The sequence below is a fragment of the Scyliorhinus torazame genome, chromosome 18 (genome assembly GCF_047496885.1).
Source record: "Scyliorhinus torazame isolate Kashiwa2021f chromosome 18, sScyTor2.1, whole genome shotgun sequence".
NCBI lineage: Eukaryota > Metazoa > Chordata > Chondrichthyes > Carcharhiniformes > Scyliorhinidae > Scyliorhinus > Scyliorhinus torazame.
In genome coordinates, this window is record NC_092724.1 from 76,144,827 (window position 1) to 76,170,595 (window position 25,769).

Below are 25,769 nucleotides of genomic sequence, written 5' to 3' on the forward strand. Positions count from 1 at the left end.
GTCCCAGCACCACTCAAAGACCGCCTCAAGCGGCAGCTGCAGGATCTCCAGGACCAAGGAGTGCTATCCCAGGTCACGGAGCCCACGCCATGGGTCAGCTCCATGGTGTGCGTTAAAAAGCCCTCTGGCGAACTCTGGATCTGCATCGACCCGAAAGACCTGAACAACAACATCATGAGGGAACACTACCCCATACCCAAACGGGAAGAGATCACGAGCAAAATGGCCTGGGCTAAAATTTTTACAAAGATTGATGCCTCGAAGGGTTTTTGGCAGATTCAACTGGATCAGTCCAGCAGGAAGCTGTGCACCTTCAACACTCCTTTCGGCAGGTTCTGCTATAACAGAATGCCGTTTGGCATCATCTCGGCATCCGAGGTATTTCGCAGAATCATGGAACAGATGGAGGGCATCGAAGGGGTGCGCATCTATGTTGACGACGTCATCATCTGGTCCACCACACCACAGGAACACATCAGTCGTCTTCAGCGTGTCTTTGCTCGGATACGAGAACACGGCCTGCGCCTCAACCGGGCCAAGTGTTCTTTTGGCCAAACTGAGCTAAAGTTTCTGGGGGACCACATATCCCGGTCAGGAGTGCGTCCGGATGCAGACAAAGTGAGCGCCATTACAGCCATGCCGCAGCCGGCAGACAAGAAAGCAGTGCTACGCTTTCTCGGGATGGTCAACTTCCTGGGGAAGTTCATTCCCAACGTTGCCTCCCACACAACAGCTCTTCGCCACCTAGTGAAGAAGACCACGGAGTTCCAGTGGCTGCCTGCACACCAGAAAGAATGGGAAGAGCTCAAAATTAAGCTCACCCCAGCCCCGGTATTGGCGTTCTTCGACACCTCTCGAGATACGAAAATCTCGACTGATGCCAGCCAGTCCGGCATTGGGGCGGTACTCCTGCAACGGGATGACACTGCATCATGGGCCCCGGTTGCCTATGCCTTGCGGGCCATGACCCCCACAGAACAGCGCTATGCGCAGATCGAGAAGGGAGTGCCTGGGTTTGTTAACCGGCATAGATAAGTTCCACGACTACGTGTATGGTCTCCCTCAGTTCACCGTGGAAACCGACCATCACCCCCTGGTCAGCATCACCCCTCGCCTCCAGCGCATTCTGCTCAAGCTCCGGAGGTACGACTTCCAACTGGTCTACACCCTGGGAAAGGACCTCATCGTCGCGGATGCCCTACCCAGAGCAGTGAACACACCGCCCGATTCGGAGGTATTCGTCTGTCAGATTGAAGCGCATGTGGCCTTCACATCGGCCAATCTGCCAGCTAATGATTCAGGTCTGGCCCGTATTCGCCGGGAGACTGCGGCCAAATCCATTCCCCAGGGAGGGTGGCTCAAAGGACAGTGCCCACAATTCTACAATGTCCGGGACGACTTGGCCGTCATTGATGGTGTCCTCCTAAAGTTGGACCGGATTATGATTCCACACAGCATGCACAGGCTGGTCCTCAAACAACTACACGAAGGCCATCTCGGGGTTGAGAAGTGCAGGCGGAGGGCCCGAGAAGCTGTCTACTGGCCGGGCATCAGCGACAACATTGCCAACATGGTGCTCAACTGCCCCCCTTGGGCGAAGGTGGGTGTGGACCTTTTCCATGCGCTTGGCAGGGACTATGTCATCATCATAGATTACTTTTCGAATTATCCAGAGGTCATACGCCTCCACGATTTGACATCGTCCGCTGCCATCAGGGCATGCAAAGACACCTTCGCTCGCCATTCCGCTTACTGTCATGTCGGACAATGGGCCCTGTTTTGCAAGCCAAGAATGGTCTTCTTTTGCTGCTTCGTATGGCTTCACACACGTGACGTCCAGCCCTCTGCATCCCCAGTCCAATGGCAAGGCGGAAAAAAGCGTTCATATCATCAAGCGGCTCCTCTGCAAGGCTGCTGATGCCGGATCTGACTTCTGTTTAGCCCTGCTGGCCTATCGCTCGGCCCCACTAATCACTGGCCTCTCACCAGCCCAGCTGTTGATGGGTCGCGCCCTCAGGACCACTGTGCCATCCATTCTTGTTCCTACACCCGACTATGCTCCAGTACTGCAAAGGATGCGACAGCAGCGTGCTCAGCAGAAGGTGGCACATGACACTCGGGCAACTGATCTTCCTGCCTTGGCGCCTGGAGACAAAGTCCGCATCCACCTACCAGAGGGTGGCTGTTCGGCAACTGCCGAAGTTCTCCTCCACGTGGCTCCCCGCTCGTTCCTGGTTCGCATGTCTAATGGCTCTTCGCCTGCTTCCGCGCTCGCTACGTGATCATACACCGGTGCCACGCCCTCCTGTTGTCCCTGATGTCGACTTCGTGGAGCTTCCTGCCACCATGCCCATTCCTCTGTCGCCTGTGGCCAGGCCCATTCCTCAGCCGGTGGATTCTGACCAACCCTTGAGGCGGTCAACCCGAATTTGTCGCCCACCTACTAGGCTGGACTTATGAGCCTGTTTGAACATTGGACTCACTAAAGTGTCATGCCACAATGTTAATATGTTGCTCTTTTTGTCGTTACAGGAGTTCGTTTTGATGCTTGATGTTTACACTTGTTTTGTTTATGGTACAACCTCGTTGATATGTTGCACCTGACACCTTCCTATGTATATAGTTTAGCCTCATGTACATGTTGTACATATTGCGCGCACACATTCAGCTGCACTCAGTACACATCTATATTTATTAACACATAGGCACATATTTTTGTAAAAAAGGGGGATGTCATGATAGTCAGATAAACATCATGGTGCATACACACATACACACTGATGGACAGATCAACGGACCAATCAACACACACGCAACATCACAGCCAATCACAAGCAAGGGCACACGCACTATAAAACGGGGAACACCACAGTTCCTGCTCATTCCAGCAGGAGACAGCTCAGGGCACAGAGCTCACAGCAAGCCACTCAGACATACACCATGTGCTGAGTGCCTCTCCAAGATAGTGTTAGGGCTGGGTCCACAGGTTAAAGGGTAATGAACGAACCACAGTGACAGGTTTACAGATGTTATTGATAGTGATAAAACAGAGTTGTACCATCTGCAACCGTGTTGGTTCGTCTGTGTAGCAGAGCACCCAACACGACAAGTATCAGGTGAGGAACGGAGGTTAGAAGACCCACCATAGAAATATCGTGCTTCGGAAGGCAATCTTGGATGTTTAAATGCAAGTTATGTGGTTAGATCCGTGCTCTGCGGTTTTGTGTGATTTAGGTGAGGGAGCTTTAAAGAGAGAGTCTTTAGAAGCTAGAGATAGCTCCTTCTACAGTAAATTGTGGATGGTCTAAACGCTTTATTTTCTTGTTATACAATGCATAGCAAAGGTCCTGTCCTGTAACCCTTCCAAATTGCGAGACAACCAGCACATGTGTAATATTCAAGAACGTATGATAATCAAAAATTGGTTAATCCAGTAGAACACCTAAAGAGAACAGTGTACCACCCTCCTCCTCTGGTGCAATACTAGTCTAAGCTATGTTTTGCTTCATAGATCCCAACAGTGCAGAAGGAAGCCGTTTGGCCCATCAAGTCACCACCGATCCTCCGAAAGAGCCCTCCACCAATGCCCACTCCCCACCCTCTCCCAATAATCCTTTAACCTAATATGCACATCTTTGGACTCTTGAGGAGCAATTTAGCATGGCCAATCCACCTAACCTACACATCTTTGGACTATGGGAGGAAAACGGAGCACCTGGAGGAAACCTGTGCAGAGATGGGGAGAATAGGCAAATGCCCAAGGCAGGAATCGAACCCTGGTCTCTGGCGCTGTGAGGCAGCAGTGTTAACCACTGCCACCATGCCGCCCCATTGGGGATTTGCGGAAGACTTATTCAGGGTAGATAATTGGAGTTACGCCTGTTACTGAGTCTTGTTTGTGCACCACTGCAGGGAACATTGCTGTCATCAATACATAACCTGGGGCGTCAGGCAAAACCGAGGACTAAACAATGATTTTGCATTTTAACCAAAAACATGTACAAGAGGTGTGTTTCCTCCGTATTGGTTACAGAGTATGTGAGGCATTTGGCCGATGCGTACTTGTCACGACAGAATTACGCAGGGTGCTATCCGGTCCTGGTTTTGAAGTTGACTGACTCTTTTTGTTGTATCGTGTCAGGTGCCGACATGCAACCATTGCCAAGTATTTTGGAGATGAGGTGCCAGCCTGTAATCGGGCATGTGACCACTGCAAGAACCCGGAGATTGTGATGAAACAGCTGGATTCTTTGCAGAGATTTGATATCAGCAAGGCCCAGGCATCTGCTGAAAAGCCAACAGCCCAGGGACCATTTGGATTCATCCATGATCTGTATGAGGGAGGAAGGAAGGGCTATGGCTTTGAGAGGTAGGTTTATTATGGTAAGATTTACCATCAAGGTTTGCAAGTGGTATGCAAATGTTGGCAATTTGATCAAACATTGTTGGAAAACAGTAAGAAGTCTTACAACACCAGGTTAAAGTCCAACATGTTTGTTTCAAACACTAGCTTTCGGAGCACTGCTCCTTCCTCAGGTGAATGAAGAGGTATGTTCCAGAAACATATATAGACAAAGTCAAAGATGCAAGACAATACTTTGAATGCGAGCATTTGCAGTAATTAAGTCTTTACAGATCCAGAGAGAGGGGTAACCCCAGGTTCAAGAGGTGTGAACGGTCTCAAACCAGGACAGTCGGTAGGATTTCGCAAGCCCTGGCCAGATAGTGGGGGATGAATGTAATGCGACATGAATCCCAGGTCCCGATTGAGGCCGTACTCGTGTGCGGAACTTGGCTATAAGTTTCTGCTCGGCACCTCCGGTTGCGGCGATGCACTGCTAAGCCGCACGTTTCGGCAGCTCCTGTTCTAACGAACTTTTGGGCTTTTTGGGAGCCCCAACGGAAATTTTTTCGGACCAAACCCAGTGTGGGGTGACGAAGTAAGGAGTCCCGCCTGGTGTGTGTGGAAAGGATCGGTGGTAGTGGCCAGATTGCGAAGGATCCTTTGGAGCAGCGGCAGAGAAGAGAAGGAAGAAGCAAGCTGGCGACGGATGGAGCTCAGACGACATGGGACCCGGACCAGCAGGAATTCCTCCGACGGTGTGTGGAGGAATTAAAGAAGAAGGTGCTGGCGCCGATGTTGTTGGCAATCGAAGGGCTAAAAGAAACGCAAAAGGCCTAGGCGATAGAGCTCCGAGGGGTGAAGGCGAAGGCAGCGGAGAAAGAGGATGAGATTCTCGGCCTAGCGGTAAAAATGGAGACGCACGAGGCGCTACATAAGAGGTGTATCGAAAGGCTCGAAGTCCTGGAGAACAGCTCGAGGAGAAAGAACCTCCGGATTCTGGGTCTCCCCGAGGGAGTGGAGGGAGCTGACGTTGGGGCTTATGTGAGCACGATGCTCCATTCGCTAATGGGAGCTGAGACCCCTGGAGGTGGAAGGGGCTCACCGGATCCTTGTGAGGAGACCAAAGGCTGGAGAACCACCAAGGGCGATAGTGGTGAGATTTCACCGCTTCACCGACAAAGAGGCGGTTTTGAGCTGGGCAAAGAAGGTACGGAGTAGCAGGTGGGAGAATGCGGTGATACGAGTGTATCAGGACTGGAGCGCGGAGGTGGCGAGAAGGAGAGCAAGTTTTAATCGGGCCAAGGCGGTGCTTCACAAGAAGAAAATAAAGTTTGGGATGCTGCAGCCGGCGCGATTGTGGGTCACGCACCAAGATAAACACTATTACTTTGAAACGTCGGACGAGGCATGGACCTTCATCCAAGAAGAGAAATTGGACCAGAACTGAGGGACTGATGCTGTGGGGGAGACGACGATGTTGATGTATAGAAATGTAAAATGGGGAATGGGAGGTTCACAGTATCGGGACGATAGCCGGGGTTTTTTCTCCTCTTGACGGGGGGACACTGAGAAATGTGGGCGCCGGTGGAAAAAGGGACTGAGGTGGGAGATGGGGAATGGGGGAGCTGCGCCATGGGGGGCGAGGCCGATCCAGGAAAGCGCGTTTTTTTTTCCCGCGCTAGGGAGGTGATGGCAGGAAGATAGGCGCAAGGAGGATGAGAGTTCCACATACGGGGGGGTGATCAAGGAGAGAACGGGGGAAGCCGGGGTCAGTTGGAGTCAGCTGACTTTCGGAAGCATCATGTGGGGAGTAACCATGCTAGATGGGGATCTAGCGGGGGCGGGGGGGGGGGGGGGTCAACTGGGTTGCTGCTGGGAGCGAGAGGGAGCAGGCAAGGGAAGAGGTGGTCAGGACGGGAGTGCGCTGCCTGGGGGACGGGTGGGTACGCGGGACCTGGACATGGGACTGGCCTAGAATAGGGGATGGCTAGTCGGCGGGGTAGGGGGTGGGGGGGGTGGGGGGGGGGCCCCAATCCGGCTGATCACGTGGACTGTGAGGGGCCTAAATGGGCCGATTAAGAGGGCCCGGGTGTTCGCTCTTAAAAGGACTGAAGGCAGACGTGGTCATGCTGCAGGAGACGCATCTGAAGGTGGCGGATCAGGTTAGGTTAAGGAAAGGATGGGTGGGACAGGTGTTCCACTCAGGGTTGGACGCGAAAAATAGAGGGGTGGCGATATTGGTGGGGAAACGGGTGTCGTTCGAGGCTAGGAATATAGTGGTGGACAACGGTGGTAGATATGTGATGGTGAGTGGTAGATTGCAGGGAAAGGAGGTCGTGCTGGTAAATGTATATGCCCCGAACTGGGATGATGCGGGATTTATGAAGCGGATGCTGGGACGTATCCCGGACCTGGAGGTAGGAAGCCTGGTAATGGGGGGGTATTTCAATACTGTGTTGGATCCAGGGTTAGATCGGTCTAGATCCAGGATCGGAAGAAGGCCAGCAGCGGCCAAGGTGCTCAGGGGGTTTATGGAGCAAATGGGGGGAGTGGATCCGTGGAGATTTGCCAGGCCGTTGGCCAAAGAGTTCTCCTCCTTCTCCCATGTTCATAAGGTATACTCTCGGATAGATTTCTTTGTTTTGAGCAGGGCACTGATTCCGAGGGTGGCAGGAACGGTGTATTCGGCCATAGCCGTTTCAGACCATGCCCCGCACTGGGTGGATCTGGAACTGGGAGAGGAGGGGGAACAGCACCCACTCTGGCGACTGGATGTGGGACTATTGGCGGATGAGGGGGTCTGTGGAAGGGTGCGGGGATGTATCAAGAGGTACCTGGAGGCCAATGATGATGGTGAGGTCCAGGTGGGGGTAGTATGGGAAGCGCTGAAGGCGGTGGTTAGGGGAGAGTTGATCTCCATTAGGGCTTACAAGGAGAAAAAAGAGGGCAAAGAAAGTGAGAGATTAGTGGGGGAGATTTTGAGGGCGGATAAAAGATATGCAGAGGCCCCGGACGAAGGACTATATAGAGAGAGGCGAAGACTTCAGACGGCGTTTGACCTGCTGACCACAGGGAAGGCAGAGGCACAGTGGAGGAAGGCACAGGGGATGAGATACGAATATGGGGAAAAGGCGAGCCGGCTGCTGGCCCACCAGCTTCGTAAGAGGACGGCGGCAAGGGAAATAGGGGGAGTTAGGGATGAAACGGGAACTACGGAGCGGAGTGCAGGGAATATAAATGAGGTGTTTAAGACCTTTTATAAGAGGCTATATAGGTCCCAACCCCCGGACGGAAAAGAGGGGATGCAACAGTTTTTTGACCAACTGAGGTTCCCGAGGGTGGAGGAGCAGGAGGTGGCAGGTCTGGGGGCGCCAATCGGGGTGGATGAGGTGACTAAAGGGCTGGGGAACATGCAGGCAGAGAAGGCCCCGGACGGGTTCCCGGTGGAATTTTACAGGAAATATGTGGACTTGTTGGCCCCGCTGCTGGTGAGAACCTTTAACGAGGCCAGAGAAGGGGGGACTCTACCCCCGACAATGTCGGAGGCGACGATATCGTTAATCCTGAAGCGAGATAAAGATCCGCTGCAATGTGGGTCATATAGGCCTATCTCGCTCCTGAATGTAGATGTCAAGTTGCTGGCAAAGTACTAGCGACGAGGATCGAGGATTGTGTCCCGGGGGTGGTGCATGAAGACCAGACAGGGTTTGTAAAGGGGAGACAATTGAATGTCAACGTGTGACGGCTGTTGGGGGTGATAATGATGCCCCCAGCGGAGGGGGAGGCAGAGATAGTGACAGCGATGGATGCAGAGAAGGCATTCGATAGGGTAGAGTGGGAGTATTTATGGAAGGTGTTGAGGAGGTTTGGGTTCGGGGAGGGGTTTGTCAGTTGGGTCAGAGTCCTCTATGGGGCCCCAGTGGCAAGTGTAGTCACAAAGTGTAGACCAATAAATTCTGGTGGAGAGCGGGAGCGGAGTGCAGAGGCAGCTGGTGGGTGAGTATTTAAGTTTAAAATAACTTACCTTGCAGGAACGGCACTTGGAGTTTCAGCGGGAGCGGAGTGCAGGGGCTGCCGGTGTGAGTATTTAAGTTTAAAATAACTTACCTTGCAGGGGTAGCACTTGGAGTTTCAGCGGGAGCCGAGTGCAGAGGCTGCTGGTGGGTGAGTATTTTAGGTTTGAAATACTTACCTGGTCCCGTTTCTGTTCTGTTCCTCTTTGCTGTTGTATTTTTTTTTAAGGCGGGAACCGGAAGTTCGACCCGTGGACTTCTGGGAAGGTTTCCCCCCCCTCCCCTCACCAATGAATTCTGGTGGAGAGGAAACCCGAGACACTACACGTGTAGTGTCTCCCACCCGCCCTCCTCCTCTAACCTAATAATAAAACCCATTGGTGTGAGGTAAGTACCATATTATATATATATATTTTTTTTTAATTATTTGTTAGCCAGATCTTGGTTGAAAGTTAGAGGGATGGCAGGGAAGGGAGTGCAATGTTCCTCCTGCAGGATGTTTGAGGTGAGGGATGCCGTTAGTGTCCCTGCTGATTTTACCTGCAGGAAGTGCTGCCATCTCCAGCTCCTCCAAGACCGAGTTAGGGAACTGGAGCTGGAGTTGGAAGAACTTCGGATCATTCGGGAGGCAGAGGGGGTCATAGATAGCAGCTTCAGGGAATTAGTTACACCAAAGATTGGAGATAGATGGGTAACTGTAAGAGGGACTGGGAAGAAGCAGTCAGTGCGGGGATCCCCTGCGGTCGTTCCCCTGAGAAACAAGTATACCGCTTTGGATACTTGTGGGGGGGGGACTTACCAGGGGTAAGCCATGGGGTACGGGCCTCTGGCACGGAGTCTGTCCCTGTTGCTCAGAAGGGAAGGGGGGACAGGAGCAGAGCATTAGTAATTGGGGACTCGATAGTCAGGGGCACAGATAGGAGATTTTGTGGGAGCGAGAGAGACTCACGTTTGGTATGTTGCCTCCCAGGTGCAAGGGTACGTGATGTCTCGGATCGTGTTTTCCGGGTCCTTAGGGGGAGGGGGAGCAGCCCCAAGTCGTGGTCCACATTGGCACTAACGACATAGGCAGGAAAGGGGACAAGGATGTCAGGCAGGCTTTCAGGGAGCTAGGATGAAAGCTCAGAACTAGAACAAACAGAGTTGTTATCTCTGGGTTGTTGCCCGTGCCACGTGATAATGAGATGAGGAATAGGGCGAGAGAGCAATTAAACACGTGGCTGCAGGGATGGTGCAGGCGGGAGGGATTCAGATTTCTGGATAACTGGGGCTCTTTCTGGGGAAGGTGGGACCTCTACAGACAGGATGGTCTACATCTGAACCTGAGGGGCACAAATATCCTGGGGGGGAGATTTGATAGTGCTCTTTGGGGGGGGTTTAAACTAATGCAGCAGGGGCATGGGAACCTGGATTGTAGTTTTAGGGTACGGGAGAAAGAGAGTATAGAGGTCAGGAGCACAGATTTGACGTCGCAGGAGGGGGCCAGTGTTCAGGTAGGTGGTTTGAAGTGTGTCTACTTCAATGCCAGGAGTATACAAAATAAGGTAGGGGAACTGGCAGCATGGGTTGGTACCTGGGACTTCAATGTTGTGGCCATTTCGGAGACATGGACAGAGCAGGGACAGGAATGGATGTTGCAGGTTCTGGGGTTTAGGTGTTTTAGTAAGCTCAGAGAAGGAGGCAAAAGAGGGGGAGGTGTGGCGCTGCTAGTCAAGAGCAGTATTACGGTGGCGGAGAGGATGCTTGATGGGGACTCATCTTCCGAGGTAGTATGGGCTGAGGTTAGAAACGGGAAAGAAGAGGTCACCCTGTTGGGAGTTTTCTATAGGCCTCCAAATAGTTCGAGGGATGTAGAGGAAAGGATGGCGAGGATGATCCTGGATAAGAGCGAAAGTAACAGGGTAGTTATTATGGGAGACTTTAACTTTCCAAATATTGACTGGAAAATATATAGTTTGAGTACATTAGATGGGTCGTTTTTTGTACAATGTGTGCAGGAGGGTTTCCTGACACAATATGTTGACAGGCCAACAAGAGGCGAGGCCACGTTGGATTTGGATTTGGGTAATGAACCAGGCCAGGTGTTAGATTTGGAGGTGAGAGAGCACTTTGGGGACAGTGACCACAATTCGGTGACGTTTACGTTAGTGATGGAAAGGGATAAGTATACCCCGCAGGGCAAGAGTTATAGCTGGGGGAAGGGCAATTATGATGCCATTAGACGTGACTTGGGGGGGATAGGTTGGAGAAGTAGGCTGCAAGTGTTGGGCACACTGGATAAGTGGGGCTTGTTCAAGGATCAGCTACTGCGTGTTCTTGATAAGTACGTACCGGTCAGGCAGGGAGGAAGGCGTAGAGTGAGGGAACCGTGGTTTACCAAAGAAGTGGAATCTCTTGTTAAGAGGAAGAAGGAGGCCCATGTGAAGATGAGGCGTGAAGTTTCAGTTGGGGCGATGGATAGTTACAAGGTAGCGAGGAAGGATCTAAAGAGAGAGCTAAGACGAGCAAGGAGGGGACATGAAAAGTATTTGGCAGGTAGGATCAAGGAAAACCCAAAAGCTTTCTATAGGTATGTCAGGAATAAGCGAATGACGAGGGTAAGAGTAGGACCAGTCAAGGACAGGGATGGGAAGTTGTGTGTGGAGTCTGAAGAGATAGGCGAGATACTAAATGAATATTTTTCGTCAGTATTCACTCAGGAAAAAGATAATGTTGTAGTGGAGAATGCTGAGACCCAGGCTATTAGAATAGATGGCATTGAGGTACGTAGGGAAGAGGTGTTGGCAATTCTGGACAGGCTGAAAATAGATAAGTCCCCGGGGCCTGATGGGATTTATCCTAGGATTCTCTGGGAGGCCAGGGAAGAGATTGCTGGGCCTTTGGCTTTGATTTTTATGTCATCATTGGCTACAGGAATAGTGCCAGAGGACTGGAGGATAGCAAATGTGGTCCCTTTGTTCAAAAAGGGGAGTAGAGACAACCCCGGCAACTATAGACCGGTGAGCCTCACGTCTGTAGTGGGTAAAGTCTTGTAGGGGATTATAAGAGAGTAGATTTTTTAAATTTTTTAATTTAAATATATTTTATTCAAGTTTTTTGGCCAAATATAACAATACGTAGTGTTCCTTTTACACAACAATAAAGCAATATAAATAACCGTGGCCAGTTTTAAACAAATAAATAAGTAATATATAAACAAAAACAAAACTAAATGGCAACTGCCTTGTCCAAAATAAATACTCTCCAAAAATACAATCCAATATACAATTACATATACCAAATACCTATACATATACAATAACATCCCTGAGAGTCCGTCCGATTCCTCCCCCCCCACCCCTCCCCCCTGGGTTGCCGCTGTTATCTACTTCTTTTCCATTCCCTCTATCTTTCTGTGAGGTAGTCGACGAACGGTTGCCACCGCCTGGTGAACCCCTGAGCCGAACCCCTTAACACAAACTTAATCCGTTCTAACTTTATGAACCCTGCGATATCGTTTATCCAGGTCTCCACCCCTGGGGGTTTGGCTTCCTTCCACATTAACAATATCCTGCGCCGGGCTACAAGGGACGCAAAGGCCAACACGTCAGCCTCTCTCGCCTCCTGCACTCCCGGCTCTTCTGCAACCCCAAATATAGCCAACCCCCAGCTTGGTTCTACCCGGACCCCCATCACCTTCGAAAGCACCTTTGCCACCCCCACCCAGAACCCCTGTAGTGCCAGGCATGACCAGAACATGTGGGTGTGATTCGCTGGGCCTCTCGAGCATCTCGCACACCTATCCTCTACCCCAAAAAATTTACTAAGCCGTGCTCCAGTCATATGCGCCCTGTGTAGCACCTTAAATTGTATCAGGCTTAGCCTGGCACACGAGGACGATGAGTTTACCCTACGTAGGGCATCAGCCCACAGCCCCTCCTCAATCTCCTCCCCCAGTTCTTCTTCCCATTTCCCTTTCAGCTCATCTACCATGATCTCCCCCTCATCCCTCATCTCCCTGTATATGTCCGCCACCTTACCGTCCCCCACCCATGTCTCTGAGATCACTCTATCCTGCACTTCCTGCGTCGGGAGCTGCGGGAATTCCCTCACCTGTTGCCTCGCAAAAGCCCACAATTGCATATACCAAAATGCATTCCCTTGGGGCAACCCATATTTCTCCGTCAGCGCTCCCAGACTCGCAAACGTCCCATCTACAAATAGATCTCTTAATTGTATTACCCCAGCTCTTTGCCATGCTCCAAATCCCCCATCCATTCTCCCCGGAACGAACCTATGATTGTTTCTTATCGGGGACCGCACCGAAGCTCCCATCCCTCCCCTATGCCGTCTCCACTGCCCCCAAATTTTCAATGTAGCCACCACCACCGGGCTTGTGGTGTATTTCTTTGGTGAGAACGGCAACGGCGCCGTCACCATTGCTTGCAGACTCGTCCCCCTGCAGGACGCCCTCTCCAATCTCTTCCACGCCGTTCCCTCCCCTTCTCCCATCCACTTACACACCATTGAAACATTGGCGGCCCAGTAGTACTCACTTAGGCTCGGTAGTGCCAGCCCCCCCCCTGTCCCTACTACGCTGCAAGAATCCCCGCCTCACTCTCGGGGTCTTCCCAGCCCACACAAAACTCATAATGCTCTTCTCAATTCTTTTGAAAAAAGCCTTCGTGATCACCACCGGGAGGCACTGGAACACAAACAGGAATCTCGGGAGGACCACCATTTTAACCGCCTGCACCCTACCTGCCAATGACAGGGACACCATGTCCCATCTCTTGAAATCCTCCTCCATCTGTTCCACCAACCGTGTTAAATTAAGCCTATGTAATGTACCCCAATTCTTGGCTATCTGGATCCCCAGGTACCGGAATTCCCTTGTTACCTTCCTCAACGGTAAATCCTCTGTCTCTCTGCTCTGCTCCCCCGGATGCACCACAAATAGCTCACTTTTCCCCATGTTCAGTTTATACCCTGAAAAATTCCCAAACTCCCCAAGTATCCGCATTATCTCTGGCATCCCATCCGCCGGGTCCGCCACATAAAGCAACAAATCATCCGCATACAGAGATACCCGGTGTTCTTCTCCCCCCTAAGTACTCCCCTCCACTTCCTGGAACCCCTCAGTGCCATGGCCAGGGGTTCAATCGCCAGTGCAAACAATAACGGGGACAGAGGACATCCCTGCCTCGTCCCTCTATGGAGCCGAAAATAGTCAGACCCCCGTCCATTCGTGACCACGCTCGCCATCGGGACCCTATACAGCAACTGTACCCACTTGATATACCTGTCACCAAAGCCAAATCTCCTCAACACCTCCCACAAATAATCCCACTCCACTCTATCAAATGCTTTCTCGGCATCCATCGCCACCACTATCTCCGCTTCCCCCTCTGGTGGGGGCATCATCATTACCCCTAGCAGCCTCCGTATATTTGTATTTAGCTGTCTCCCCTTCACAAACCCAGTTTGGTCCTCATGGACCACCCCCGGGACACAATCCTCTATCCTCATGGCCAGAATCTTAGCATCCACATTCAGGAGGGAAATGGGCCTGTACGACCCGCATTGCAGCGGGTCTTTTTCCTTCTTTAGGAGGCGCGATATCGTTGCCTCTGACATAGTCGGGGGCAGCTGCCCCCTTTCCCTCGCCTCATTAAAGGTTCTCATCAGTAGCGGGGCCAGCAAGTCCAAATATTTCTTATAGAATTCAACTGGGAATCCTTCTGGTCCCGGGGCCTTCCCCGCCTTTATGCTTCCAATCCCTTTCACTACTTCCTCCGTCTCAATCTGTGCTCCCAGCCCCACTCTCTCCTGTTCCTCCACCTTAGGAAATTCCAGCTGATCCAGAAAGCACATCATTCTCTCCTTCCCGTCCGGGGGCTGCGCTTCATATAATCTTTCATAAAATGCCTTGAACACTCCATTCACTCTCTCCGTTCCCCGCTCCATCTCTCCCTCCTCATCTCTCAACCCCCCCTTATCTCCCTCGCTGCTCCCCTTTTCCTCAGTTGGTGGGCCAACAACCTACTCGCCTTCTCCCCATATTCGTACTGTACACCCTGTGCCTTCCTCCATTGTGCCTCTGCCTTACCCGTAGTCAACAAGTCAAACTCTATATGTAGCCTTTGCCTTTCCCTGTATAGTCCCTCCTCCGGTGCCTCCACGTATTGTCTGTACACCCTCAGCAGTGCTTTCAATAACCGCTCCCTTTCCCTACCCTCCTGCTTTCCTTTATGCGCCCTAATAGATATCAGCTCCCCTCTAACCACTGCCTTCAGTGCCTCCCAGACCACTCCCACCTGTACCTCCCCATTATCATTAATTTCCAAGTACCTTTCAATACACCCCCTCACCCTTAAACACCCCCCCTCATCTGCCAATAATCCCATGTCCATTCTCCAGGGTGGAAGCTGTTGTTTTTCTTCCCCTATCTCCAGGTCCACCCAGTGTGGAGCATGATCCGAGATGGCTATAGCCGTGTACTCCGTCCCCGTCACCTTTGGGATCAGTGCCCTTCCCAAAACAAAAAAAATCTATTCGTGAAAATACTTTATGTACATAGGAGAAAAACGAAAACTTCTTACTCCCAGGTCTACTAAATCTCCAAGGATCTACTCCTCCCATCTGCACCATAAAACCCTTAAGCACCCTAGCTGCAGCCGGCCTCCTTCCGGTCCTGGACCTCGATCTGTCCAGCCCTGGGTCCAGCACTGTATTAAAGTCTCCACCCATTACCAACTTCCCCACTTCTAGGTCCGGGATTCGTCCTAACATACGCCTCATAAAATTGGCATCATCCCAGTTCGGGGCATACACGTTCACTAATACCACCCTTGCAGTTTGCCACTCACCATCACGTATCTGCCCCCACTATCCGCCACTATAGTCTTTGCCTCAAACATTACCCGCTTCCCCACTGGTATGGCCACCCCCCTGTTTTTTGCATCTAGCCCCGAATGAAACACCTGCCCCACCCATCCTTTGCGAAGTCTAACCTGGTCTGTCAGCTTCAGATGCGTCTCCTGAAGCATAACCACATCTGCCTTAAATTTCTTTAGGTGTGCGAGTACCCGTGCCCTCTTAATCGGCCCGTTCAGCCCTCTCACATTCCACGTGATCAACCGGGTTGGGGGGCTCTTTACCCCCCCCCCCCCCTTGATGACTAGCCATTTCCTCTTTTAATCCAGCTCCTCACCCGGTTCCCACGTAGCTGTATCCCCCCCAGGCGGCGCCCCCCTGCCCTGACCCCCCCCTCCCATACCAGCTCCCCCTTCTCCCCAGCAGCAGCAACCAGTTAACCCCCCCCCCCCCCGCTAGATTCCAAGCTAGCGTAATTGCACTCCCCATGTTGCTCCCAGAAGTCAGCAAACTCTGGCCGACCTCGGCTTCCCCCCGTGACCTCGGCTCACACTGTGCGAGGCCCCCTCCTTCCTGCTTCCCTGTTCCCGCCATGATTACCATAGCGCGGGAACAAAGCCCGCGCTTCCCCTTTTGGCCCCGCCCCCAATGGCCGGCGCCCACAGCTCCTCATCCTCCCTCACCCCCTCCCCCACGACATGGGGAGGAGAGAGAAGTTACAAGGTCGCAGGTTTAACAATCTGGGAAGTCTTCTCGTCCCCCTTTTCCCCCCTTTATCCCACAAATTCACCCCCCCACTTTTGTCCCAAACGTTCTTTTTCTGGCCCGCTCACTCCAGCTTCTCCTCGACAATAAATGTCCACGCCTCGTCTGCCGTTTCGAAATAGTGGTGTTTCCCTAGGTGTGTGACCCACAGTCTTGCCGGTTGCAACATTCCGAATTTGACCTTCCTTTTATGCAACACCGCCTTGGCCCGATTAAAGCGTGCCCTTCTTCTCGCCACCTCCGCACTCCAATCTTGATACACGCGGATCACCGCATTCTCCCACCTACTGTTCCGAATTTTCTTGGCCCATCTGAGGACCATCTCTCTGTGCTTGTATCGGGGAAATCTCAACTATTGCTCGAGGAATTTCTCCAGCCCTCGGTCTTCGCGCCATAACTCAATAGGCTCCCTCCACCTCCAGCGGACCCGTCGGGGCCTCCGATCCCATTAGCGAATGCAGCATCGTGCTCACATATGCCCCGACGTCGGCCCCTTCTGCACCTTCGGGAAGACCAAGAATCCTTAAGTTCTTCCTCCTCGCATTGTTCTCCAGCACCTCCAGCCTTTCCACACATCTTTTGTGTTGTGCCTCGTGGATCTCCGTTTTCACCACCAGGCCCTGTATGTCGTCCTCATTCTCAGCAGCCTTTGCCTTCACGACCCGAAGCTCCTGTTCCTGGGTCTTTTGCTCCTCCTTTAGCCCCTCAATCGCTTGTAATATCGGGGCCAACAGCTCCTTCTTCATCTCCTTTTTGAGTTCATCTACGCAACGCCGCAGGAACTCTTGTTGGTCAGGGCCCCATATTAAACTGCCTCCTTCCAACGCCATCTTGCTTTGTGCCTGCCTTCCTGGCCGCTGCTCTTGAGGATCCACCGCAATCCGGCTACTTTCCTCTCTTTTTTTCCATCCGTGTCCAGGGGGGATTTCCTTCTGGATTACCGCACAGTGTTATTTGATGTTAAAATTGCCGATGGGGCTCCTATCAAGAGCCCAAAAGTCCGTTCCACCGGGAGCTGCCGAAACGTGCGACTTAGCTGGTCATCGCCGCACCCGGAAGCAAGAGACAAGATTTATAATCATCTAGATAGGAATAATATGATCAGGGATAGTCAGCATGGCTTTGTGAAGGGTAGGTCATGCCTCACAAACCTTACCGAGTTCTTTGAGAAGGTGACTGAACAGGTAGGCGAGGATAGAGCAGTTGATGTGGTGTATATGGATTTCAGTAAAGCGTTTGATAAGGTTCCCCACGGTAGGCTATTGCAGAAAATACGGAGGCTGGGGATTGAGGGTGATTTAGAGATGTGGATCAGAAATTGGCTAGCTGAAAGAAGACAGAGGGTGGTGGTTGATGGGAAATGTTCAGAATGGAGTTCAGTTACAAGTGGCGTACCACAAGGATCTGTTCTGGGGCCGTTGCTGTTTGTCATTTTTATCAATGACCTAGAGGAGGTCGCAGAAGGGTGGGTGAGTAAATTTGCAGACGACACTAAAGTCGGTGGTGTTGTTGACAGTGTGGAAGGAAGTAGCAGGTTACAGAGGGACATGGATAAGCTGCAGAGCTGGGCTGAGAGGTGGCAAATGGAGTTTAATGTAGAGAAGTGTGAGGTGAACACTTTGGAAGGAATAACAGGAATGTGGAATATTTGGCTAATGGTAAAGTTCTTGGAAGTGTGGATGAGCAGAGGGATCTAGGTGTCCATGTACATAGATCCCTGAAAGTTGCCACCCAGGTTGATAGGGTTGTGAAGAAGGCCTATGGAGTGTTCGCCTTTATTGGTAGAGGGATTGAGTTCCGGAGTCATGAGGTCATGTTGCAGCTGTACAAAACTCTGGTACGGCCGCATTTGGAGTATTGCGTACAGTTCTGGTCACCGCATTATAGGAAGGACGTGGAGGCTTTGGAGCGGGTGCAGAGGAGATTTACCAGGATGTTGCCTGGTATGGAGGGAAAATCTTATGAGGAAAGGCTGATGGACTTGAGGTTGTTTTCGTTGGAGAGAAGAAGGTTAAGAGGAGACTTAATAGAGGCATACAAAATGATCAGGGGGGTTAGATAGGGTGGACAGTGAGAGCCTTCTCCCGCAGATGGAAATGGCTGGCACGAGGGGACATAGCTTTAAACTGAGGGATAATAGATATAGGACAGAGGTCAGAGGTAGCTTCTTTACGCAAAGAGTGGTGAGGCTGTGGAATGCCCTACCTGCAATAGTAGTGAACTCGCCAACATTGAGGGCATTTAAAAGTTTATTGGATAAGCATATGGATGATAATGGCATAGTGTAGGTTAGATGGCTTTTGTTTCGGTTCACCATCGTGGGCCGAAGGGCCTGTACTGCGCTGTATCGTTCTATTAAAAAAAAATCGGCAGAGATCGGAGTATTTTTGGTTACATAGGGGAACAAGGCAGGGGTGCCCCCTGTCCCCATTACTGTTCGCGCTGGCAATTGAACCACTGGCCATAGCGTTGAGAGACTCTAGGAAATGGAGGGGGGTGGTTAGAGGGGGAGAGGAACACCGAGTGTCGCTCTACGCAGATGACCTACTGCTGTATGTGGCGGATCCTGTGGAGGGGATGACAGAGGTTATGCAGATACTGAGGGAGTTTGGAGATTTTTTGGGATATTGGCTGAATATGGGGAAGAGTGAGCTTTTCGTAGTACACCCCGGGGATCAGGGAAGAGGGATAGACGGCCTGCCGTTAAGGAGAGTGGAAAGGAGCTTCCGATATTTGGGGATCCAGGTAGCCGGGAGCTGGGGAACTCTACACAAACTCAATCTGACGCGGCTGGTGGAGCAGATGGAGGAGGATTTCAAGAGGTGGGATATGCTGCCGCTCTCACTGGCGGGCAGAGTGCAGGCGGTTAAGATGATGGTCCTCCCAAGGTTTCTTTTTGTGTTTCAATATCTCCCCATTTTGATCACTAAGGCCTTTTTTAAGAAAATAGATAGGAGTGTTATGAGTTTCGTGTGGGCAGGGAAGACCCCGAGGGTAAGGAGGGGGTTCCTGCAGCGCAGCAGGGACAGAAGGGGACTGGCGTTGCCGAATCTGGACGATTATTACTGGGCCGCCAATGTGGCGATGGTTCGCAAGTGGATGAATGAGGGAGAGGGGGCGGCGTGGAAGAGGCTGGAGAGGGCGTCCTGTAAAGGAACGAGCCTAAAGCGCTGGTGACGGCGCCGCTACCGCTCTCCCCGAAAAGGTACACCACGAACCCAGTGGTGGCGGCAACCTTAAGGATCTGGGGGCAATGGAGGCGACATAGGGGTGTGACGGGTGCCTCGGTGTGGTCCCCGATCAGGAACAACCATAGGTTTGTCCCAGGAAGGATGGACGGAGGGTTCCAGAGCTGGCATCGGGCAGGAATTAGGAGATTGAGAGACTTGTTTATTGACGGGGAGTTTGCGAGCCTGGGAGCGCTGGAGGAAAGGTATGAGTTGCCCCCGGGGAATATTTTTAGATATATGCAAGTGAGGGTGTTTACGAGGCAACAGGTGACGGAATTCCCGCTGCTCCCGACACGGGATCCAGGATAGAGTGGTTTCGGGGGTATGGGTTGGGGAGGACAAAGTGTCCGAAATATATCAGGAGATGAGAGACGAGGGGGAGGCGCTGGTAGAGGAGCTGAAGGGAAAATGGGAAGAAGAGCTGGGGGAGGAGATTGAGGAGGGTCTGTGGGCTGATGCCCTAAGTAGGATAAATTCCTCTTCCTCGTGTGCCAGGCTTAGCCTGATACAATTCAAGGTCCGACACAGAGCACACATGACGGGAGCAAGGCTGAGCAGGTTCTTCGGAGTGGAGGACAGGTGTGGGAGGTGCTTGGGAAGCCCGGCGAACCATGCACATATGTTTTGGTCGTGTCCGGCACTGGATGAGTACTGGAGGGGAGTGGCAAGAGGGATTTCAAAGGTGGTGAAGGTCCGGGTCAAGCCAGGCTGGGGGTTAGCTCTATTTGGGGTAGCGGAGGAGCCGGGAGTGCAGGAGGCGAAAGAGGCCGATATTCTGGCCTTTGCGTCCCTGGTAGCCCGGCGAAGGATCTTACTCATGTGGATGTGGAAGGAAGCAAAACCCCCCGGCGTGGAGGCCTGGATAAACGACATGGCAGGGTTCATAAAACTGGAACGGATGAAGTTTGCGTTGAGAGGATCGGTTCAGGGGTTCTCCAGGCGGTGGCAACCGTTCCTTGACTATCTCGTGGAACGTTAAGGGAAAATAGATCGTCAGCAGCAGCAGCCCAGAGGGGGGGGGTGGGGGGAGCACTATTTTTTATTTTTTTTTCTGTTACTTTGCCAGTTCACTATTTTCTTTTATTTAAATAATGTTACCTATTAGTTATTGTGTTATCTCTTATCTCTTATGTTGATCTGTAAGGTGGAAAAATTGTGTTTGAAAACTTTAATAAAATATATTTATTAAAAAAAGGTTTCTGCTCGGCGATTTTGCATTGTCGCGCGTCCTGAAGTCCACCTTGGAGAACGCTTACCCGGAGATCAGAGGCTGAATGCCCTTGACTGCTGAAGTGTTCCCCGACTGGAAGGGAACTTTCCTGCCTGGCGATTGTTGCACCTGGCCGTTCATTCGTTGTCGCAGCGTCTGCATGGTCTCGCCAATGTACCATGCTTTGGGACATCCTTTCCTGCAGCTTATGAGGTAGACAACGTTGGCCGAGTCACACGAGTATGTACCGCGTACCTGGTGGGTGGTGTTCTCACGTGTAATGGTGATACTCATGTCGAGGATCTGGCACGTCTTGCAGAGATTGCCATGGCAGGGTTGTGTGGTGCCGTGGTCGCTGTTCTGAAGACTGGGTAGTTTGCTGCAAACAATGGTTTGTTTGATGTTGCGCAGTTGATTGAAGCAACATCAAACAAACCATTGTTTGCAGCAAACTACCCAGTCTTCAGAACAGCGTCCACGACACCACACAACCCTACCATGGCAATCTGTGCAAGATGTGCCAGATCATCGACATGGGTACCACTATTACACGTGAGAACACCACCCACTAGGTACGCGGTACATACTCGTGCGACTCGGCCAACGTTGTCGACCTCATACGCTGCAGGAAAGGATGTCCCGAAGCGTGGTACATTGGCAAGACCATGCAGGAGCTGCGACAACTGATTAACAGACAGCGCGCGACAATTGCCAGGCAGGAATGTTCCCTTCCAGTTGGGGAACATTTCCGCAATCAAGGGCATTCAGCCTCTGATCTCCGGGTAAGCGTTCTCCAAGGCGGCCTTCAGGACAAAGAACAAAGGAAGAACAAAGAAAAATTATAGCACAGGAACAGGCCCTTCGGCCCTCCAAACCTGCGCCGATCCAGATCCTCTATCTAAAACTGTCGCCTATTTTCTAAGGATCTGTATCCCTCTGCTCCCTGCCCATTCATGTATCTGTTTAGATACATCTTAAATGACTCTATCATGCCCGCTTCTACCACCACCGCCAGCAATGCGTTCCAGGCACCCACCACCCTCTGCATAAAGAACTTTCCACTCACATCTCCCTTAAACTTTTCCCCTCTCACCTTGACTCGTGACCCCTAGTAATTGAGTCCCCCACTCTGGGGGAAAAAGCTTCTTGTTATCCACCCTGTCTATACCTCTCATGATTTTGTAGACCTCAATGAGGTCCCCCCTCAACCTCCGTCTTTCTAATGAAAATAATCCTAATCTACTCAACCTCTCTTCGTAGCGCCCTCCATACCAGGCAACATCCTGGTAAACCTCCTCTGCACCTTCTCCACAGCATCCACATCCTTTTGGTAATGTGGCGACCAGAACTGTACGCAGTATTCCAAATGTGGCCGAACCAAAGTCTTATACAACTGTAACATGACCTGCCAACTCTTGTGCTCAATACCACTTCCGATGAAGGAAAGCATGTCGTATGCCTTCTTGACTACTCTATCGACCTGCGCAGCTACCTTCAGGGTACAATGGACCTGAACACCCAGATCTCTCTGTACATCAATTTTCCCCAGGGCTTTTTCATTTACCGTATAGTTTGCTCTTGAATTGGACCTTCCAAAATGCATCACCTCGCATTTGCCCGGATTGAACTCCATCTGCCATTTCTCCGCCCAACTCTCCAATCTATCTATATTCTGCTGTATTCTCTGACAGTCCCCTTCACTATCTGCCACTTCACCAATCTTAGTGTCATCTGCAAACTTGCTAATCAGATCACCTATACTTTCCTCCAAATCATTTATGGATATCACAAACAACAGTGGTCCCAGCACGGATCCCTGTGGAACACCACTGGTCACAGTTCTCAATTTTGAGAAACTCCCTTCCACTACTACTCTCTGTCTCCTGTTGCCCAGCCAGTTCTTTATCCATCTAGCTAGTACACCCTGGACCCCATGAGACTTCACTTTCTCCATCAGCCTACCATGGGGAACCTTATCAAATACCTTACTGAAGTCCATGTAATTGACATCTACAGCCCTTCTCTCATCAATCAACTTTGTCACTTCCTCAAAGAATTCTATTAAGTTGGTAAGACATGACCTTCCCTGCACAAAACCATGTTGCCTATCACTGATAAGCCCATTTTCTTCCAAATGGGAATAGATCCTATCCTTCAGTACCTTCTCCAGCAGCTTCCCTACCACTGATGTCAGGCTCACCGGTCTATAATTATCTGAATTATCCCTGCTACCCTTCTTAAACAAGGGGACAACATTAGCAATTCTCCAGTCCTCCAGTACCTCACCTGTGTTCAAGGATGCTGCAAAGATATCTGTTAAGGCCCCAGCTATTTCGTCTCTCACTTCCCTCAGTAACCTGGGAGAGATCCCATCCAGACCTGGGGACTTGTCCACCTTAATGCCTTTTAAAATACCCAATACATCCTTCCTCCTTATGCCGACTTGACCTAGAGTAATCAAACATCTATCCCTAACCTCAACATCCGTCATGTCCCTCTCCTCGGTGAATACCGATGCAAAGTACTCGTTAAGAATCTCTCCCATTTTCTCTGACTCCACGCATAGCTTTCCTCCTTTGTCCTTGAGTGGGACAATCCTTTCTCTAGTTACCCTCTTGCTCCTTATATATGAATAAAAGGCTTTGGGATTTTCCTTAACCCTGTTTGCTAAAGATATTTCATGACCCCTTTTAGCCCTCTTGATTCCTCGTTTCAGATTGGTCCTACATTCCTGATATTCTTCCAAAGCTTTGTCTGTCTTCAGGCACCTAGACCTTATGTATGCTTCCTTTTTCCTCTTAGCTAGTCTCACAATTTCACCTGTCATCCATGGTTCCCTAATCTTGCCATTTCTATCCCTCATTTTCACAGGGACATGTTTGTCCTGCACTCTAATCAACCTTTCTTTAAAAGCCTCCCACATGTCAAATGTGGATTTACCTTCAAACAACTGCTCCCAATCTACATTCCCCAGCTTGTGCTGTATTTTGGGAAGTTGGCCTTCCCCCAATTTAGCACTCTTCCTTTAGGACCACTCTCGTCTTTGTCCATGAGTATTCTAAAACTTACGGAATTGCGATCACTATTCCCAAAGTAATCCCCGACTGAAACTTCAACCACCTGGCCGGGCTCATTCCCCAACACCAGGTCCAGTATGGCCCCTTCCTGAGTTGGACTATTTACATACTGCTCCAGGAAACACTCCTGGATGCTCCTTACAAATTCTGCTCCATCTAGACCTCTGACACTAAGTGTATCCCAGTCAATGTTGGGAAAATTAACATCTCCTATCCCTGTTGCTCCTACATCTTTCCATAATCTGCTTACATACTTGTCCCTCTATCTCACGCTCACTGTTGGGAGGTCTGTAGTACAGCCCCAACATTGTTACCGCACCCTTCCTATTTCTGAGCTCTGCCCATATCGCCTCACTGCTCGAGTCCTCCATAGTGCCCTCCTTCAGCACACCTGTGATATCCTTTCTGGCCAGTAATACAATTCCTCCACCCCTTCTACCTCCCTCTCTATCCCGCCTGAAGCATCGATATCCTGGGATATTTAGTTGCCAATCATGCCCTTCCCTCAACCAAGTCTCAGTAATATCAATAACATCATACTCCCAGGTACTAATCCAAACCCTAAGTTTATCTGCCTTAAATACTACACTTCTTGTATTAAAACAGATGCACCTCAGACCACCAGTCCCTTTGCGTTCATCATCTGCTCCCTGCCTACTCTTCCCCTTGGTCACGCTGACTTCATGATCTAGTTCCTTACAGGCTTTAGTTACTACCTCCTTAACTGTCCACTAACCTCCTCATTTGGTTCCCATCCCCCTGCCACATTAGTTTAAACCCTCCCCAACAGTGTTAGCAAAAGCAAAAGGACACGTGACAACGCAAAGTCGCCGAGCAGAAACTTATAGCCAAGTTCCACACACATGAGTACGGCCTCAACCGGGACCTTGGATTCATGTCGCATTACATTCATCCCACACCATCTGGCCTGGCTTGCGAAATCCTACCAACCGTCCTGGTTTGAGACAATTCACACCTCTTTAACCTGGGGTTACCCCTCTCTCTGGATCTGTAAAAACCTAATTACCTGCAAATGCTCGCATTCAAAGTATCATCTTGCTCTTTGTCTTTGTCTATATATATACCTTTTCATTCACCTGAAAGCAGCGCTCTGAAATCTAGTGACTGGAAACAAACCTGTTGGACTTTAACCTGGTGTTGTAAGACTTCTTACTGTGCTCACCCCAGTCCAACGCCGGCATCTCCACATCATTGTTGGAAAAGAGGCAGGATAACTGATTGAGATGTTACCGGCTTGTATTGGGTAAGCCATCTGCTAAAATGACCGGTTCATGACCGGTGGAAGGCCGAAGGGCCTGTTGCTGTGCTTTATTGTTCTTTGTTCTTTTAAAAGTACTAATTCTGACTGATTGCACTCTGGAATTGAACAATGAACCTCAACCACAATTGGTGTTAATTTATCAAGGAAACCCATTTTTGCTGTGGCTTCCAGCTTAATCAATTACCTCTGACTAACTAACTTGGCTTCTGGCTGACAGTTCAATGTTACCTTTGAGAGCTGATGGCATGACTGGAAAGCCAGCTACATCTCACAAAAATACAAGGAATTAAATTGCAAATCTAACAAGCCTGAAAGCTGGAAACAAGTTGCAGAATGTAAAGCCAATTGGTTTCCGTACAGTTCCGTACAGTAACACGGCCACTTGCACATTATATTGGATTATTCTGAACAGTAATATTTTGAGTCCTATGTCTGTTCACAGTGAGTTCATAAACTTGCAGCTTGAATATTTTACAATATATTCAATGTTTAAACTGGTAGAGAATTTAGTGTTGGATGTACAGAAGCTGAGGGGAGTTACGTTAGCTTGCATCCCACTCAACGGTTTATCAAATCCACTGACTGAACATATGGAAATAAAGTTAGGTTAAAGTTATTTTAAGACTATTGAATTGTGTATGTTAGTACTGCAGTGAGCAGATCATGTGTACTCAACAGTAAACATAGAATTACATTAACCAGTTAACAGCCGGTGCAATATTGCATTCATTAACTAACAGCAGGCATCTGTGTTGAGCCAGAGGAAATGGGCGAGGTACTAAATGAATACTTTGCATCAGTATTCACCAAAGAGAAGGAATTGGTAGATGTTGAGTCTGGAGAAGGGGGTGTAGATAGCCTGGGTCACATTGTGATCCAAAAAGACGAGGTGTTGGGTGTCTTAAAAAATATTAAGGTAGATAAGTCCCCAGGGCCGGATGGGATCTACCCCAGAATACTGAAGGAGGCTGGAGAGGAAATTGCTGAGGCCT

The 25,769-nt window shown here is 50.5% G+C and overlaps 1 protein-coding gene across 9 annotated transcripts in view; it reads left to right on the forward strand.

The window, feature by feature from the left end:
• recql5 (RecQ helicase-like 5) overlaps nt 1-25,769 on the forward strand; it is a 270,455-nt gene that overhangs the window by 141,642 nt on the left and 103,044 nt on the right. For all 9 annotated transcript variants that reach the window (XR_011936158.1, XR_011936157.1, XR_011936155.1 and 6 more), the window contains one exon: nt 4,142-4,369. Coding sequence is in view for 4 of the 9 variants with exons in the window: in XM_072482940.1 (XP_072339041.1) it covers nt 4,142-4,369 (228 nt within the window). In the remaining 5 variants the exon portion in view is untranslated. The remainder of the gene's footprint in view (nt 1-4,141; nt 4,370-25,769) is intronic.